We start from the raw sequence: 20,836 nt of genomic DNA, 5'->3' as shown, positions 1-20,836 counted from the left end.
CCAGCACTTTGAGATTCCGAAGCAGGAGGATTGCTTAAGGCCAGGAGTTCAAGACCAGCCTGGGCAATATAGCAAGACCTCCATCTCTACAAAAACTTAGCCAGACATGGTGATATGCATCTGCAGTCCTAGCTACTCAGGAGGCTGACGCGGGAGGATCACGTGAGCCCAGGAGTTTGAGGCTGCAGTGAGCCACGACTGTGCCACTGCGCTCCAGCTTGGGTAGCAGAACAAGATCCCATCTCTATAAAAAAAAAAAAAAATCAATAAAAATAAGAAATTAAAAATTTTAAAAATTTACAGGTAATTAAAAAAAAAAAAAAACCATGGAAACAGAGACAAGTAAGTTACTTTTGCCATGGCAGTTCTGCTTTTCAAAACACGTGAAACCCAATGAAATTTTTTGGTTATGCGGCAAATAATAAGTTTGAAAGACGATGCTAAAGTATTTTGATAGTTTGCATGAAGCACTGATATAATACTTACATGGCAGAAAAAAATTAATAAAATACTTTAGATAGCCTTCATGTTTTTCTTCTATGTGCCCTATCACTTGAGCCAAGCACTGCTTCTATACTATAGCACAATGAATCAATAGTATCAAAATAATTTTTATGACAAAAGCTTTTAGAATTAAAATAAAGAATTCAGTGAAGAAACTGAGATGCAAGGACTTTATAGTGAAATAATTATTTTTAATAAAGAGAATAATCACAAAAATTTATGTTAATGTCATTTGGTAAAATGTTCTTATATTACTCCTCTCAAATATAAAATATGAAGAAAACAGACAAACTGCTGTAATAATTTTCTTTTAAGAAACACAAAGAAAATGTAAATATATTTAAGGGTAACAATTTATAACTGGTTAACAAGATTATTTCAAGTACTCTTCTTCTATTAAAAATTTCTCACGTTAATGTTATAAATGTGATTTTAATTTTTAACTAAATTACACTTCTATCACACTTTTTACCTTTACTGCCTTAGCAGTTTCCAAGGATTGTTCTGGAGGGATTCCTACTTCTCGGTCTCTCAGCAGTTGCTGAATAAAATATGTTATATCTCGTCCTGCGATTGGAATGTGTTTAATACAGCTGCCAATCACATACCCTTCAGCCTAGAGAGGGGAAAAAAGATATCAAATTTACTTTCAATGTTTTGAAAATTAATATAACCTAAAAATATGAACCAATAAAGACCAATTTATTAAGTTAGTGTATTTATAGTCTCAAGTACTGCTTTATCTCAGAATTTACCTTTATTCCTCAGAAACTATAACTAAGAATGGCCAGCAACTTAGATTTATTTTCCCATTGACAGTTTATAACTATGACTAAAATAACTCAACAATATAGAAATAATAAATTTCAAAATATAAATATCAAATGGTTTAGATAGCAGACTTTATATCAGATGGTACTATTTTTAAATCATTTATAATTTCAGTAAAAAATTTAGATTGTGTCATAAGAAATTTGACAAAGTGCTTATCATTTTCCTAATCAAGTATGTATCCATTTCCCAAACCTGAAGCTTTCCACACACCATCATAATGCCAAATAACTAAATTCTGTAGAACTGATTCACAAATTTACTGATGTGTCAGAAGTATAACAAATAGTGTGGCAAAATTAAATTTCATTAGGAAAGAATATTAAGGATGCCTTCATCTGGCATGACAGAATATTAGGGATTGAACTTACCTTACCCTCTCAACTTAAAGAGAAAACAGGACAATTTATAAGAAATAAAGGTTTTCAGACATTTGACAATCGGCAGAGTAGGGCAGAGATACTTTCTAAGAAAAGGGAAACAAATAACGTGAATGTTACACTCTATCCTACTGCCTAGGGAGAGTTACTAGGCCACAACAATAGGAAAGAGAACTCAAACTGGTCTCATTAAGTTAGGGATATAGAATTTAAAGGTCAGAAAGGCCAAAGTGGCTGAAGTTTGTAGGCCAAATTATTGGAGGGGGAGGAGTTGAACCAACAGAGAGCTGGGAAGATGTGAAGAGAGTACCTCCTTAACTGAATACTGATCAGCACACTCCTGTGAGGAAACCATCAAGGTGAGAGAAAGGACCTCTAGAAAAAAGTAGACAGAACCACCACCAGAGCTCACACATAGCCAGAAATAGTTCCTGATCCCACTAGCCAAAGTTGAAAGATGTTTTCAAACACAAGACATGAAGTAGAGTCCTCAGAAGAATATTGCCTCAAGAATGGGGACAAACCAGCCCTGGACAAAAACCTGTTACGGACCTGCTTAATAACATTTAAAAGGAGCCCCTGAGAGGATCAAACTAGTTCCTGGTATCTTACCTATGTCCCAGGAAAAAATCCTAAATACTTTTAAAGAACTCCAAAAATACAGTACACAACAATGTATAGAGTGCCAAATCAAAAATTATAAGCATGCAAGGAAGCGGAAAAACACAACACTTAACGAGGAGAAAAACCAAACAATACAGAGGAATGACAAGGACAATAAAACAGCAACTATATACTCCATATAATGAAGAAGGTCAACAATAAGGATGAGGAAGAGAGAAATGGAAGATATAAAAAGACCCAAATGGAACTTCTGAAGAAAAAAATACAGTATCTAAAATTTAAAAATCTACCAGATGAAAAGAAAAACACTAGATGAGATTACAGTGGACTACACAGTGAAGAAAAAATAGTGAATTTGAAGACAGAGCAATAAAAACTATCCAAAAAAAAGAAAAAGATTATTAAAAAAAAATGTACAGAGCATCATGATCTTTGAGACACTGTGAAGCAGTCTAATATACATGTGATTAGAGTACCTAAAGGAGAGAAAAGAGGAAGAGAAAAAATATGTAATAAGTAACAGACAAAAACTTTCCAAATATGATGAAAATTACAAACTATATATACAAGAAGCTCGAACCCCAAGGAGAAGAGACATAAAGAAAACTTTACTTAGGTACATCACAATCAAATTGCTAAAAACCAATGAATCAGGAATAAAAAGAAAATCTTGAAGATAGCCACCCAAATAAACATTACATTCAAAGAAACACACACAAGAATAACAGCTGACTTATTTTCAGAAACAAGGTAAGCCAGAAGACAGTGGAGTGACATCTACAGGGGAAAACTGTCAGCCTTCTATACCAAGCAAAAATCATCTTTCAAAACTAAAGGAGAATAAAGACTTTTTCAAAGGATGTACAAAAGTTGAAAGAATTCAAAGCCAGCAGATCAGCACTATAAGAAATGTTGGAGGATGTCATTTTGACAGAAGGAAAATGATACTAGGTGGAAATCTGGACCTTCATAAAGGAATAGAGAGCACTAGATATGGTACGTGAATAAAAGAACTCAATTTCAAGGCCGGGCACAGTGGCTCATGCCTGTAATCCCAGGACTTTGGGAGGCCAAGGCAGGTGGATCACTTGAGGGCAGGAGTTCAAGACCAGCCTGAGCAACGTGGTGAAACCCCGTCTCTACTAAAAATACAAAAAAATTAGCCGGGTGTGGTGGCGCACATCTGTAATCCCAGCTACTCGGGAGGCTGAGACACAAGAATCGCTTAAACCCAGGAGGCAGAGGTTGAAGCGAGCTGAGATCACACCACTGCACTCCAGCCTCGGCGACAGAGCAAGACTCTGTCTCCAAAAAAGTTATCTTTTAAAGATAACTTTTTGCTACTGGGTAAATTGTGTTTTTCCTCCCCACCAAATTCCCATGCTAAAGTCCTAATCTCTATCTCAGAACGTGACTGTTTTTTGGAGATAGGGTATTCAAAGTGGTATCTAGTTAAAATGAATTCATTAGGGTTGCTTTCTCTAATCCAATATAAGTGGTGTCCTTAAGAAGAGGAGATTAAGACACAGACATGTATGGGGAGGACTATGTGAAGACGTATAAAGAAGATGGACATCTAGAAGCCAAGAAGAAAGTCTTCAGAAGAAACCAACCCTGCCAAAATCCTGATACCTATCCTTTCCCACTCCTCACATTGTAGTTATATCACAATTTTTGGTTCTAACCTCCAGACCTGTGAGGAAGTACATTATTCTTTAGGTACCCAGTCTGTAGTACTTTATTACGGTAGTTCTAGCAAACTAATACACCACTCAAAATGAAACAAGTTAACAATGTATTATTGAGTTCACAACATATAAAAGTAAAATGAATGACAATATAAGAACAAAGACTAGAAGGTCAAAGCTGTTGTATAATTATCATTTATGAAGTAGTAGAATGTTATTTGTAATTAGACAGTGGTAAGTTAAAGATGTTTACTACAACCCATACAACAACCACCACCAAAAACAAACAAATGACAACAGATATAGCATAGCTAATAAGTCAATAAAGAGAAAACAGAATAATAAAAAATACTCCACTAATTCTAAAGAAGGCGGGGAAAGTAAACAATAAACAGGAATAGCCCCCACCCAACCTTTTTTATTTTTATTTTTTTGGAGACAGGGTCTCACTCTGTTGCTCAAGCTCGAGAAGCGAGAGTGCAGTGGTGAAATCATGGCTCACTGCAGCCTCAGCCTCTCCAGGGTCAGGTTATCTTCCCTCCTCAGCCTCTGGAGTAGCTGGGACTACAGTCATGAACCACCACGTTCAATTAATTTTTGCATTTTTTGTAGAGACAGGGTTTCACCATGTTGCCCTGTTGGTCTTGAACTCCTAGGCTCAAGCAGTCTGCCCACCTTGGCCTCCCAAAGTGCTGGGATTACAGGCATGAGCCACCATACCAGCCAGAATACCCACTCTTAACGTCCTTACTAAAACTCATTCTTTTACATATTGATAACTTCTATTCTGCAAATTACCTATTCTAATTATCAACATGCTGATAGTACTGCTCAGATGTGCAGGTGTTAAGAAAAGACTGAAGAAAGGCAGAACCAGGTCAAATCCTAGCCTCACTACCTATTATTTGGTGACCTTAGGCAAGTCAATTATTTGCATTTTATTAATGAGTAAACTGAGGTACTCAAAGAAAAATATAATATTTATCACAGACTGATTTTCAAATTTAAACAATAATTTTAAGATGAACAATTATTTTATGTACCACTAAGAAAGAAAAATAAACTGCCAAGTAAACTAAAAAAAGCTATCAAATGCTGGACACATCCTAATTTCCAAGCTTACTAAAATCCTCCCAAAGGCTACATAAAATCTCATATATCCACATAATGAAATATTATTTGGCAATAAAAAGAAATGAAATACTATACGTGCTAAAATATGGATGAATCTTGAAAATGTTCGGCTAAGTGAAAGCACCCAGTTACAAAAGACCACAGTGTTTAACTCCATTTACATAAAATGGCCAGGACAGGCAAATCTAACACAGACAAAAAGTAGATTCGTGGTTGCCAGGGGCTGAAGGAATCAAGGGGAAATGGGTGGTGACTGTTAATAGATACAGGGTTCCTTTGTAGGGTGATGAAAATGTTCTAAAATTGTGGGGACGGATGGACTTTGTGAATATACTAAAAATCAATGAACTGTACACTCTAAAGAAGTGAATTGTATGGTATATGAATTCTATCTTAAGCTATCGTTAAACAATGGCAGTTATTACTAAAACCATTATGACATATCATGAGGGTGAAAGTGGTGGAGGACCAGGAGTCTAATCCAAAGGTAGTCACCCTGAGGATGTAATCTTTAACAGACATTGCCTGATACATTAAACACTGGCGTGAGAATTAAAAAAAAAAAAAAAGTTCAAAATAATGTAAATCCTTAAGTGATATTCATTATAATATAAAAATTACTTTAAAAGATAAACCTTTCTCTATATACCCATTTAATAATAAACAGTATGAATTCTAGTAGTCATTTTGAATTCATTAGGCATAATTTTTTTAAAACTTGATGTATCATTAAGAACTGAAGCACAACGGCCTTCCTTGGAAGAAAAATGTTATTTCTGACAATCTAATTTGATGCATTTTTCTTAATATGCTTTATTAAATACAAATCATAAAGCATCTACTAAAGTTCATGTACTTACAACTAACTGTTATACAGTTACCCTGTACACCAGTCTGAAATCTGTTAATTATGAATAAAAGAGGTCATCAAATGGCTAACACACATCCAACTGGAAAACAGAATGAAAGCCATTAATATACTTCCATTCCAGATATTGCAATTTGTAATTTTCTTAATTGCAGTACAAACCTACAGTAAAAGAAACATTTTGAATTGTTTATAAAAGTTTTAAATGGTGAGCAAAACATAGCTATAACTGAACAAATGGCCAAACTATAGCAAAATTTTAAAGTGCAGCATTTAAAGTTTTTTAAAAGTAACATTAATTCGTATAATTTAACTTTGCCAGATGTGTTATTTCATGTTCTGTTCAGTAACTGTAAAATAGCCTTACCACAGGAATGACATGAGTGACACCATCTCCACTGTCTATTACCGTACCGGTCAACGTCCGTTCTCCTACTTGTCTTGAGGTCCAAGATGCAGCTAAGGCAAGAACAGCCTTGAGCACAAAGACAGAAGAAAGGCAAAAAAACAAAAAAAAAAACAAAAAAACAAAGAGTTAATCGAAAAAAAAAAAAACTAGTTTCCTGGAGTACTTTATTCAATTTTAAATGTAGTATCTGTGGAAAGAAAATACATAAAATTAATTTTGTATTATGCAATAAAATAGCTCACTCCCTACATTTTATTAAGACAAACTTAGAGGTTTGCATTTGCTTTTAGGAGCATGATTTGTAAGATTTACATATTTTATAAAGGCTATTTCTGTCCTAAAGCTAAAAATGTGGAAGATTGCATTAAATAGTATAGAACTAACTGCCTGTAATCCCAGCACTTTGGGAGGCCGAGGCGGGCAGATCACGAGGTCAGGAGATCGAGACCTTCCTGGCTAACACGGGGAAACCCCGTCTCTACTAAAAAATACAAAAACTTAGCCAGGTGCGGTGGCGGGCGCCTGCAGTCCCAGCTACTCAGGAGGCTGAGGCAGGAGAATGGCGTGAACCCGGGAGGCGGAGCTTGCAATGAGCCGAGATCATGCCACTGTACTCCAGACTGAGCGACAGAGCAAGACTCCATCTCAAAAAAAAAAAAAAAAAAAAAAAAAATTGTATAGAACTAACTTGCCAAAACTTAAACTATGTCCACGTGGGCTGGCCTATTACAAACTGCAATGTAAGGCAAAAAGTACACAACCACCCTACCTCCAGTTATTCAATACATATATGGCTATAAACAACTATTACTAAAAGATTACCTTCTTTTTCTTTTTTTCTTTGAGACAGAGTTTCTTTCTGTCACCCAGGCTGGAATGCAGTGGCGCGATCTCGGCTCACCGCAATCTCCGCCTCTTGGGTTCAAGCAATTCTCTGCCTCAGCCTCCGGAGTAGCTGGGATTACAGGTGCCCACCACCACACCCAGCTAATTTTTGTGTTTTCAGTAGAGACGGGGTTTCACCATCTCAGCCAGGCTGATCTTGAACTCCTGACCTTGTGATTTACCTGCCTCAGCCTGCCAAAGTGCTGGGATTATAGGCATGAGCCACTGTGCCAGGCCTACCTTCAAATTTTTTTAAGGTAACATGTGTTTAGGACTATATGACATACAGAAAACGCCATCACACACCTCCAAATACTACTATGATTTAATTATGGAGCAATGTTGATAAAATTTTTCTATGAAAAACCGTGGTACAGACAATACAACACAATTCTTTTTTAAGTGTGAGAATTAAGAAATTAACATAGTTCATTTTTTAAAAAACTAAATTTCTTACAATCCAAGCCTCAAACAAAGTATATGACTAGTAATTAAAAACAAGTAAACTTATACTGGACTTATTTTACCTACCTGGACTGTAATAGCTAAAAAGGACCTAGAAAGCTATCTAGGTCACCCTCCTATCTGAACACAAGATCATATTAACACAATCACCACATAATCACTATAGGCTAACAGAACTATACATTATTTTTTGACAATCTTACAATGAAAAATTCCATCCTAATACTAGTTTTATATATATATATATATATATATATATATACTGTTTAGACTTCATTATGAGATATCCTTCCTCTATAAGTAAGTTCAAAACTATCATCTACAACCAAGAATTATCTCTGATCACTTTTACAAGTCTTTTGTAAACAGTTATGGTCCCAAACTAGAATAGATATGTATCAGCACATCATGTTACAGAAATGTTATTGACTACTGAACATCAACAAAACAGAACAGAGATTAAAGAATGAAATTAAGAGCACTCAGAGGCCACTAAGGAAATCACTGAAACACCAAATTACGACTCCAGAGGAATGAAACAAAGCTCATGATGCCAGTGTTTTAAAGTAAGCTTTACCTGACAGTATGGTTAAACATGTTTATAAGATGAGAAGCAAAAACTCCCAAGTGAAAGATGAATTTTCCCAACTCCTCATTTTATTCATAATCTAAGAACTAAAAAAGGTGCTCCCACTCAAGACTGAATTCTTCTATAAAGTTCATGACAGGTTTAAGTGACTCCTTAAATATTTTTAGCAGCAGAGAATTTAAAAGGCAGTTCATTAAATTTATGGATTGCATTAAACATTAAAAAGTTCTTTGCTATCCAAGTTAAAATATTCATCCATAATTATCACTTATTGATTCTGTGTACCGTGGAGTTACAAAAACCAGTGTGATCCCAAGAAAGAGCAAAGTCAGACAGACCTCAGCTGCCTGGTATCACAGCTAACCATTTAATTATGAATAAGGTGTCTTCCAGCTTTAGTTTTCTTCCTCCACAAAAAACAGAAACAAAAATATCTACATTTAATAGAAATAATGAATTAATACACATATAAAGCATTTGTGTTATGTCAGGGATTGCCTCTGCTACAAAGGAAAAAAAAAATGAGGTAAGCTCTGATCCTGAGGGGTGGGAGAGAAGCTGTTCCATACAGATAAACGTACAAATTAAGAGAAGTGAAATATTAGGGTGTCAAATATACCTAAAGATAAGTCAATCAAAAAAGACTACAATAAAGGACAAAAAGATTTATAAGGATAAATGATAAACGATTATTTACAAGGATAAATATATATACAATGTTCTTGTCATGGAGAAAGCACTCCATAAATATTAGTTCCTTTATTTCTGTCCTATGAAAGCCCTTGAAATACCCAAACACCACTAACTTACTTTTTTAACACTTCTCTTTTCCTGACTAAATATCTCCACTTCCCATAATATTACTTCTAAATTAACAATTCAGGAGAGAAGTATAACATGCTTTGACATTATGTTTAAACATTTGCAGAAAAAAAAAAAAAAGTACGTATTTTAGGCAGCAAATTAAACTAGGTTAAAATGTAAGAATCAAACTTAGAAAGTATGAACTTGCTTACCTGCACAGCAATGTACAAGCCTGGAACATTGAAGGACTCAAACATTATCTCAGCAGTATATTCCCTGTTTTCTGGAGTATTCAATGGAGGTTCAGTCTATTGAAATAAATAACATTTTAAATAGATAACATCAGATTATTTTGATAACTTTCTTGACAATTTTTAAATGAGAAGTAATTTATTTCAAACATTTTATTTAAAATGCATTAAATTTACAAGTAGAAAGACAGACACAGAGATCAAAGGAAAACTATAGAGAATTCAAACATCCATACATATATGAAAACAGTATGGTAATTCACATTTAAAAAAAAAATACCCTGAATGCCTATATCATACCACTCATACAGATTAAACATTAAAAAGAAATGAAGCAGGGAGAGAGAGGGTTGGAGGTAGGGAAAAGGTGGTCCAGTCAAATCATCCTTTAAATATGGTAATGACAAACCTCCAGAAAAAACATCAATGGTATTTGCCAGTGGGAGAGCCCTCATCTAAGTAATGCTTTTAGATGAATGTCCCCGAACTATATAGGATTACAGTAAACAAGCCAAGATTCTACAGATCTAATGGTACAGCTTTCTGAAAAATGTTATATTAATTTACCTGTTAAGAGCATAGAATCAAGATGTTTGCAGAGCACTCTTCTGTTTATGTGACTGCATACATCACTTAGAAACCTCATAGGTTAAGTCTGGGACAGAACACACTCTAAAGAGGCAAGGAAGGACTCAGAGATCTGGCAGTCTTGGACTTCATATTTCACCTATGCCTCATGATCACTTAAACTGTTTCAATTTTTAAAGATTAACACTGGGTAAGACCTCTGATTCTTATGAGTCTGACTGGCAATCTAATAGGTATCTCAAATACTTAAATGTAAAAGAAAAATTTTTAAATTTAAAAGACACAGAATTCTCTTTTTGACCTTAAGGTAGGAATAACTCCTTAAATTTCTGAAGTACAAATCACAAAGGGAAAAAGTGATAAAACTTGAATCCATTAAAAATTAAATATTTTTAAAATTATTATTTCAAAAGAAATATAAAGCAAAACAACTAAGTATACTGTTACCTTACATAAAACCTTTATAAGCTAAACTCCCTGCGGTGTTTCAACTTCTTTAGAAGAGTTCTGGAGCTATGTTGAAAAGTCTGGAGATAATTTACTGATGAATACATACAAAATTAAGTAAACTAAAAACCAAGGCAGTGAAATCATAAGCTCCAAGAAAAAAAATCTACATAAAAGATAATCAGAGGACCCCACAAAGGAAAATATACAAATAGCTAATAATAACAATCGTACATGAAAGACTGCTCAACATAATTATCAGAAAATTAAAATTAAAATTAAAAGCAAATGAAAAATCTTACACACCCACCAGAATGGCTAAAATTTTAAAGACTGACAAGCTAGCAGCGCAATGGCTCACATCTATAATCCCAGCACTTTGGGAGGCCGAGGTGGGCAGATTACTTGAGACTAGAAGTTCAAGACCAGCCTGGCCAACATGGCAAAATCCTGTCTCTACTAAAATTACAAAAGTTAGCCAGGTGTGGTGGTGCATGCCTGTAATCCCAGCTACTCAGGAGGCTGAGGCACAAGAATCCCTTAAACCTGGGAGGCGGGGAGGTTTCAGTGAGCCAAGATCACACCACTGCACTCCAGCCTGGGTGACAGAGCAAGACTGTCTCAAAAAAAAAGTATAAAAGATTGATAAGCCAAATCTTGAATAGAGCAACCAGATTACTAATGCATCACTGGGGGGTGTGCAAAAAGGTTCAACATCTTGGGAAAAGTTTCCACGAGTTTCCCTAAAAAACCAATCAGGTACCTATCCTATGACGCTGCAATTCCATACTTACGTATTTAGACAAGAGAAATGAAAACATATGTCCACAAAAAGTCTTGTAGAAGAAGGTTCACAATGGTCAAATTATTTTATTATAACCAAAAACTAGAACTAAGCCAGGCATGGTGGCAGCACTTTGAGAGGCCATGGCGGGAGGATCACTTGGAGCCCAGGAGTTCAAGACCAGCCTGGGTGACAAAGTGAGACTCCATCTCTAAACCAGAACACATTACCCAGGTGTGGTGGCCCAGGCCTGTGTGTCCTAGCTACTCAGGAATCTGAGCTGGGAGAACTGTTTGAGCTGGGAGGTCAACACTGCAATGAGCCATGATTGATCCACTGCATTCCAGCCTGAGCAACAGAGCAAAACCCTGTCTTAAAAAAACAAAAACAAAAACAAAAAAAAAACTAAAAATAGCCCAGGTATTCATCAACAGGAAAATGGATAAAGTGAGGCAAATTTATACAATGGAATACTACCCAGCAACAAAAAGCAACAAATCACCGGTATATGCAACATAATTCAATCTCCAGATTATGCTAAGTAAAAGTGTTTCACCAAAATGCACATATTGCATGATTCCATTATTTGACACTCAAACATGGGCAAAGCTAATCTCAGATGAAAAAGAAACAGTGGTTGTCACTAGGGCACGGGGGCAGAGATTAATTACAAAAGGGCATGAGAAAACTTTCCACGCTGATAGTAATTTCTCTATATCTTGGTAAGAGTTTAGGTTACACAGATGTATGTAACTGACAAAGATTGGACAAATCACATCATGCATCCTGCAGGTCAAATACAGCCCACCACCTGTTTTGGTAAAAAAAAAAAATTTATTGGAACACAGACATACCTATGAATTTAAGTATTGTCTATGGCTGCTAACATGCTACAACAGCACGGCTGAGTAGCTGTGACAGGGACCATCGTATAAAAAGTTCTCATTAAGTTTCCTCAGGGACTATAACCCCTGCAAAGCCAAAAATATTTGCTATCTGCTCCTTTAGAAAGTTTGCCAAACCCTGGCCAAAATCCACTGAATGGTGCAGACCGGTGATTTTATGATATGTAAATTTTATATGAAAAGAATAACCATACACAAATGATAGCTCTAGTTGATGAAATACGTGCTGAAGTATTTAGGGGTCAAATGACTCCCATTTGCAACTCACTTTGAAGTGATTTAAAAACTAAAATGAAGTGAAAGATGGATAGACGTCATGAAGCAATTATAGCCAAATGTTAAGGTTAATCATCGAATCCAGATTGTGGGTGTATGAGTGTCCATAGTATGGTTCTTTCAACTTTACAGTCCATCACAATCACCGAAAGACACAGAATATTGATTTAACCAAAAATTGTGATATAACTACAATGCGAGGAGTGGGAAAGGATAGGTATTTTGTGTTGAGGGAGAGAAAAGGTAAAAAGGGAAATTCTCATTTTTCCTATTAGGAAGTTGGTAAATAATGTATAATATTCTTAAAGACATAAAAAATAAAAAAAAATGTTAAATAAAAGAAACATGTTAAAAGATTACTAGCAGGGCAAACTTTGTTAAAATTGAAAATGTTTGCCTCCGGGGAATATGAACCAAAGGTTGGGAGAGGTAAGAAAGGAAAGTGTTATTTTGTTGTTTTAAATCTTATAAAGTCATTTGATTTTTTAAGTTATGAACATGCATTGCTTTAATAAAAATGTTTAATAAAAAGTTAGATTATATTGTACTTTTGTTATGAAGAAATACCAATGATATAATAATCAGACTATTGTTTTTTAAGCAAAAAAGTAAGTGCCACAGGTTTCCAACATTTTTCTGAACATTACTTACTGTTCCTATCATAAAGATTAGACATTAACTACCAAAAGCACTTCTTAAGTGTTTAAAATGTGGTGCTTTGACATACTACTATTCTCCTGTAGCCATAACTAGATGGTCTTAAAGATGATACAGCTTTATTACAAAGTCATTTAGACATATGACAATTTAATAACGAAAGTATACCAAAGAAGTGTGATGAAAATGTTCTCATTAAGTGTATTCAAAAATTTCCTCAGTGAAATTATAACTTGTAACTTACCAAAAGAAAATAATGGTCTTCAGGTTCTGCCCTTAAATATTTAAAGATCACTTGCTCCATAAACCTTTCCATTAAGTCCCAATCTTCAACTATACCATGGCGGATTGGCCACTATTAAAACAAAAAGGGAAATACAAATTAAATCTTATTAATACAAAAAACAAATAAAAATACAAAAAAGGAAATATCAGATCATTAGTGGATATTAGATGAGGATATATTCATAGGTGTGATACTATAGAACATCCTTAAAAGATGTGTACTTAAGGATTTAAAGATAAATTAGTTCAACAACGCATTGTCAGATGGATGGTTCAATAAAAACAAAGTGAATATGTCAAAATGTTAAAAACTGTTAAATCTACATGGAAGACCATTGTACTAGTCTTTCTAGATTTTAAAAGTTTTGTAATAAAAGGATAAGTTAGCCTACAAAAATTAAGCCTAAAAAACTATACTTTATCACAATTTCCTTAATTTTTAATGCATTAGGTCATTAACAAGTATTTGTTGTATGCCGAATATAAAAAGTGCACCTGGTAAGTACATACCTAGAATAATTGTAAGAATCAAGCACATAAAATGTTATAAGAAAAGTTTTATAAATGTTTAAGAGTCATGCTTCCAAAACTGTGTGCTAAGATACCTACTATGATTTGGATGTGGTGTGTTCCCACCAAAACTCATGTTAAAATTTAATTCCCAGTGTTGTAGTATCGAGAGGTGGTAGGGCCTTTAAGAGGTCATCAGGTCATTAGAGGAATTAATGCAGTTCTCAGCAGGACTGAGTTAATTCTCCAGAGAGTTGAAGGCAGGCTGTTACAAAGTGAGGTTGTCCCTTGTATTTTGTCCCTTTCCTCTTCCATTCCCCAACATGTTATGAAGCAGCATGAGGTCCTTACCAGAGGTCGATCAGATGTGGCCAACTCATCTTGGACTTCCTCACCTCCAGAACCACGAGCCAAAATAAACCTCTTTTCTTTATAAATTACTCAGTCTCAAGTATTCATTATAGCAACAGAAAATGAACTGAGACAGCACCCCAGTGTACTACCATAAATTCACAAGGGCGCCGCAAAGTTATTTTAAATTTTCCAGGGAAATATAGTGTTACTCAACATCAGTTGGACACTGCATGATCTACAAGTCACAGTAATTCAGTTTCAACAATAAATCAAACTATTATATATTCCTTTCAATGACATTATTTCTTAGAGAAGTTGGTTTGTCAGCAGTTGCTGGCATAAAAACCAAGTTATCACATAAAATAACATCGATATAAAACAAGAAATCAGGGTGGCAATGTCCCATCTGATTCCAGGTTTGAGAAGCTGAGCAATGCCTAAGCATCCTAACAGAAATGTGATTACTCAGCAGTGAAATAATCTCTCCAATTTAAGTGTCTTATTTTTTTTCAAGCGGCTACTAAGTTGCCTGGACCTAGGTATTTAATAAACAGAACAATCAGACATTTCTTTTGATCTAGGTGGCACAGTGAAAAATGTTACTGAGACACTAACGGCACTGAGAAAGTTTGTGAACCTCTGCAACAGAATATAATTCCATGAACATAATACACATTCAATACCTAAAGTTAAACAAATTAATGAACAAAGAAATAAATACCTTGCAGTATCAATCCCTAACATCTACTTCTTACTCTAGTTTCCACACTACTTTTTAAGGCATTATACTTATAAAAGGACTTCTACTCCCCAGTTTGCTTTAAGGAAGGAAAAAATTGCAGTTTACTTTATCATTCAATTTTTAACATTATTAGAAGTTTACAAATTCAAATGTTTTAAGTATTATTTATTCATCAATTATTACTGTGTACCTACTGTAAGCCACTGGCACAAATGGTAAGGATGCAGACATCCAGCATACAAAAAACTCAGTCTAGTAAAAGAAATATATACGAACAAATATTACACTACAGGTTTTTAAAAAAAATAAAGTTCCGACTGGGCGTGGTGGCTCATGCCTGTAATCCCAGCACTTTGGGAGGCCAAGGCAGGCAGATCACCTGAGGTCAGGAGTTTGAGACCAGCCTGGCCAACATGGTGAAACCCCATCTCCACTAAAAATACAAAAATTAGCCAGGCGTGGTGGTGCATGCCTATAATCCCAGCTACTCGGGAGGCTGAGACAAGAGAATCACTTGAACCCAGGAGGCGGAGGTTGCAGTGAGCCAAGATCACTCCATTGCACTCCAGCCTGGGCGACAGAGTAAGACTCTGTCTCCAAAAAAAAAAAAAAAGTCGCACGATGGCTCACGCCTGTAATCCCAGCACTTTGGGAGGTTGAGGTGGGTGGATCATTTGAGGTCAGGAGTTCAAGACCAGCCTGGCCAATAAGGTGAAGCCCCATCTCCACTGAAAATACAAAAATCAGTCAGGCATGGTGGCAGGCACCTATAATCCCAGCTATTGGGGAGGCTGAGGCAGGAGAATCTCTTGAACCCAGGAGTCAGAGGTTTCAGCAGGCCAAGATCACATCACTCCACTCCAGCCTGGGCAACAGAGTAACACTCTGTCAAATAAATAAATAAATAAATAAATAAATAGTTCCTTGAATAAGATGACCACCTTGTTTTGTGAGAGAAAAGGTTTCGCTGAGGAGGTCATATCTAAGCCGGGTCTTAACTCAGTTCTGCTTTCTGGCTTTTTTTTTGGCAGGGGAATGAGAGGTATGGAGGAACTTGTGGAGAACAGAAAAAGATGTATAGAAAGACAAACACTGCATGGTATACAAAAACAAAACTGAAGTTATCAATGAGAAATTTATGTGCCAAAAGATTTGAAGTAAGGTGCGTAGAGAGATATACCAGTTCTAGATCAAAGGGACTAGATTCTCAAAAATTTTCCTTTTATTTAGGTTTTATTCTATAAGAAATAAAACAGCAGAGAAATTTTTAAGCAGGGGAATAAGAACAGCTTTAATTTTTAGGAAGACTATTATAGCAGCATTGGGAAAGCTCAAATGAAGCTTAACAGAACCAAGTGAGAACAAGAGTACCAATAGTGGTATGGACGACAAGGGGCCACACTGAAGATTTCTCAGTCAATAAGAATAAGAAAGGGCTGGGCATGGTGGCTCATACCTATAATCCCAGCACTTTGGGAGGCCAAGGTGAGAGGATGGCTTGAGCCCAGGAGTTTGAGACCAGCCTAGGCAACGTAGTGAGACCCTGTCTCTACAAAAAAAAAATTTTTTTAATTAGCCAGGTGTGGTGGCACACACCTGTAGTCCCCGCTACTCAGGAGGCTGAGGTGGAAGAATCACTTGAGCCCAGAGGGTCAAAGTGATTGTGGAGGGTCTTGCAGTGAGCCAAGATCTCACCACTGCATTCCAACATGGGCAACAGGGCAAGACACCTGTCTCAAAAAAAAAAAAAAAAAGAGAAAAAAGTCAGAAGATGCCAACAGGTTTCCAGCTTTGAAGTTAGGATGGACCAGATCCATTAATCAAAACATAAAAATTGTGTTTTGTCTGATCTTGGAATAAACAAGAGTGGAGTATATATAACACGTTTTGTTTTAGATATACTAAAACTCAAGAGCCAGGAAATAGGTAGGTGAAGATGTAGCCAAGGAACTGAAAGTAGAGATCTGGTCTGTGGTTGCAGACAAAGGAATGGAGGAGATCACCTAGAGAAAGTCTTTAATGAAAGAATAAAAGATTGAGTCACCCCATTTTATGAGAAGAGAAAAAAAAAAAAAGAGAACTGAAAGCAGTGCCTGGAGAAACCAACGTTTGAGTAGTGGGTAAAGGAGAAATCAGTGACAATAGAAACAACAAATAAAAACAAACAAAACAGGCCGGGCGCAGTGGCTCACGCCTGTAATCCCAGCACTTTGGGAGGCCGAGGCGGGCAGATCACGAGGTCAGGAGATTGAGACCATCCTGGCTAACACGGTGAAACCCCATCTCTAGTAAAAATATAAAAAATTAGCCGGGCACAGTGGTGGGCGCCTATAGTCCCAACTACTTGGGAGGCTGAGGCAGGAGAATGGCGTGAACCCGGAAGTCGAGGCTGCAGTGAGCTGAGATCGCGCCAGTGCACTCTAGCCTGGGTGACAGAGCCAGGCTCCGTCTCAAAAAACAAACAAACAAACAAACAAACAAATATTCCATGTTAGGAAGATAACCATTAGAGTAATCCTGCAAGAGAAAGACAAATCAAGAAGGATGAAAACTGTTACATATAATTGGATTTAACAAAGAGCATATCAAATATCTTGAGACTCACTAAGAAGTGTCGTTTTAAAAGGAAAGAGAAAAATAGCTAAATTGCTGAGCACAGAAGGTAGGAATAAAGATTGAGAGAAGTTTTGTTCTGGTTTGTTAGTAGCACTTAGAAGACTTAAAAATGCGTTTAAAATGAGTGGACCGAATCAGTGGAAAGGAACTCTGGCCTCTCGACTGACTGACTTCATCACTTTCAATGGTATCTCTTTTCCATTTTGGCCACAGTGTAGATCTTATATCATCATCACTATCACCTCTCAATCGCTGAAATGCAGGTATACCCTTCTCTGATCACAACCTCTTATTATTCTAGCATACTCAACCACCTCAAGAGATCTCTTCTGAACACCAATTAAGACTTTTGGTCCACTGGTTGCTTTAATTATTCCCTAGCCATCAATATACACAGTCTAGATTTTGACCCATCACCTTTATTTCACATATGCTTTTTTCATCCTGTCTACCAAAATCCAACCCAGCATATATCCCTAACATAAACTTGCCTATATCCAGAATGCTGATTATACTGCAGAAACATTTGTACTAGGGTGCTAAAACTAAGAATTCATAATCATTATTCTCAAATGGACCTAACCTTGCCTGGCAAGCCTTTGCTCTTCTACTCTGTTCATCTTTACTCTTCACAATGATGATTTTCAACGCCGCCCCTACCACTAAGATTCCACCTTCTCCCCACATCCATGACCAGCAGATGATGCCACTACATATTTCGCAGAAGCAGCAGAAGCCAACAGTCAGGAATTCAAATCTGTAAAATGGATTCCAAATCTGTAAAATGGATTCCATACTTAGCCTTTTTTCTCATTTACTTCCATTATAATGTAAGATATTCCTCATGTCAATTCAGTCATCTGTGTTCTGGATCTCATCCCTCCAGCTTTTTCAGAGACCTTGATTATACCTTATCTTTCCTGTTACTTTAATCTCTAATAGTTCTTTCATATTAGCATTCAGACATGTCTTCCATCTTAACGTTGAAATGTGTCTCTTCATCTCTCTCTCCCTCCCAATCACAATTGAAACTCAATGAACAGTACTCTTACTGTTACTTTTTTCCTGGCCTATCACTCAAAAGCCTACTTTCATCTAGCCCAACTACTCTTCTAAAACTATTCTCATTCAGGTTACAAATCACCACCTTGTAGCGAAAGACAGCAAATTATCTATGGGCTCTAGCTCATCTCAGCACCATTCTACAGTGCTTACCTCTACATATCAACCCATGCATTCTCAGTCTCTTTCGCAGACTTTTCCTCCTCTACTCAAACCTAACTGGCACACTGCTCTGTCTTAGTTCTCTTCCCCTGTGATATGTTCCCCTAGGTAATGTCAACCCCTCTAAGGTAATTGACACCTTCTGAATCTCTGTCTCCAGCTCTGCCTTGTTTCTTACCTCCAAAATCCACATATTTGACTCTAACAAAATCTCAGATGTCTCACAAGTACCTCAAACACAATGTGTTCAAAATTAAACTTATTTTCTCCTCTCTACACTACCCAGTCAAAACTGTTTCTCCTTATGAAACAAGACCTCTAGCTCTCACCTTATACAAAAATCAACTCAAAATGAATTAAAGATTTAAATCTAAGACCCAAAACTATAAAAGTACTAGAAGAAAACTTAGGGGAAACCTCTCACAACATTGGTACGGGAAAAGATTTTACAAATAAGACCTCAGAAGCACAGGCAACAAAAGCAAAAATAGACAAATGGGATTATATTAAATTAAAATGCTTCTGTGAGGAAAACCATCAACAGAGGGAAAATACAAGTTATGGAATGGGTCAAAATGCCCGCAAACTGTACATCTGACAGAGGATTAACATCCAGAATATATAAGGAATTCAATTCAACAGCAAGAAAAAAAAAAAAAACACTGATTTTTTTAAAAGGGCAAATAATCTAAATGGACATTTCTCAAAAGAAGTCACATCAACGGCCAACAAATACATGAAAAAAACGTCCAACATGACTAATCATCAGGAAAATGCAAATCAAAACCAGAAAGAAATATCGTCTCATCATAGTTAGAATGGCTATTACCCAAAAGACAAAAAATCACAAATGCTGGCAAGGATGTGCAGAAAAGGGAACTCATATATACTGTGGAGGGAATGTTAATAGGTAAAGCCACTATAAAGCATAGTACAGAGGCTCCTCAAAAAACCACAAATAGAACTACCATATGATCCAGCCATCCTACTATTGGGTATATACCCAAAGGAAAATAAATTACTATATCAAAGATACCTGCACCCTCATGTTTATTGCAGTACTCTTCACAACAGCCAAAATATGAAATTAACCTAAGTGTCCATACGGATATGTGTAGTATATATGCACAATACTATTCAACCATAAAAAAAGAGTGAAATCCTGTCATTCCTGGCAACACAGATGAACCCAAAGGACATTAAGTGAAATAAGCCAGGGACTAAAAGATAAAAAATTGCATGTTCTCATTCATGTGCAAAAGCTAAAAAAATTGACTTCATGTAAGTAGAGAGTAGAAAAGTGGTTACTAGAGGCGGGAAAGGGTAGGGGAAAGAAGGGAATAGGGAGAGCTTGAATAAAGGATACAAAATTACAGCTGGATAGCAAGAATAAGTTCTAGTGTTCTATAGCACTATATGATGACTACAGTTAATTATTATATATTTTCAGATAGTTAGAACAGAGAATTCTGAATATTCTCAACACAAAAAAATAAGTGTTTGAGGTGAATATGCTACTTACATTGACTTGATCACCACACACTGTACATATCAAAATATCACTACATACTCCATAAATATGTACAATTATTATATGTCAAGTAAAATTTTTTTAAAAGCCTGGCACAGTGGCTCATGCCTGTAATCCCACACTTTGAGAGAGGCCAACGTGGGAGGGTCACTTGAGCCCAGGAGTTTGAGACGAGCATGGGCAACAGAAGGAGACCTTGTCTCTATAAAAAATAAAATAAAAGGCCAGACGCAGTGGCTCACACCTGTAATCCCAGCACTTTGGGAGGCCAAGGTGGGCAGATCACCTGAAGTCAGGAGTTCAAGGCCAGCCTGGCCAAATGGTGAAACCCCATCTCTACTAAAAACACAAAAATTAGTCGGGCGTGGCGGCACATGCCTGTAATCCCAGCTACTCAGGAGGCTGAAGCAGGAGAATCGCTTGAACCCAGGAGGTGGAGGATGCAGTGAGGTGAGATCACGCCACTGCACTCCAGCCTGGGAGAC

General features: G+C 36.4%; 1 protein-coding gene across 2 annotated transcripts in view; it reads right to left on the bottom strand.

The window, feature by feature from the left end:
* Positions 1-20,836, bottom strand: part of ACTR3 (actin related protein 3) — a 72,583-nt gene that overhangs the window by 21,666 nt on the left and 30,081 nt on the right. For both annotated transcript variants that reach the window (XM_024354634.3, NM_001328277.1), the window contains 4 exon segments: positions 13,334-13,444; positions 9,394-9,489; positions 6,397-6,504; positions 977-1,120 (listed from right to left, as the gene is read on the bottom strand). In XM_024354634.3, the coding sequence (XP_024210402.1) occupies positions 977-1,120; positions 6,397-6,504; positions 9,394-9,489; positions 13,334-13,444 (459 nt within the window).

This window comes from Pan troglodytes, chromosome 13, assembly GCF_028858775.2.
Source record: "Pan troglodytes isolate AG18354 chromosome 13, NHGRI_mPanTro3-v2.0_pri, whole genome shotgun sequence".
NCBI lineage: Eukaryota > Metazoa > Chordata > Mammalia > Primates > Hominidae > Pan > Pan troglodytes.
This window is presented reverse-complemented; position numbering and strand designations above follow the sequence as displayed.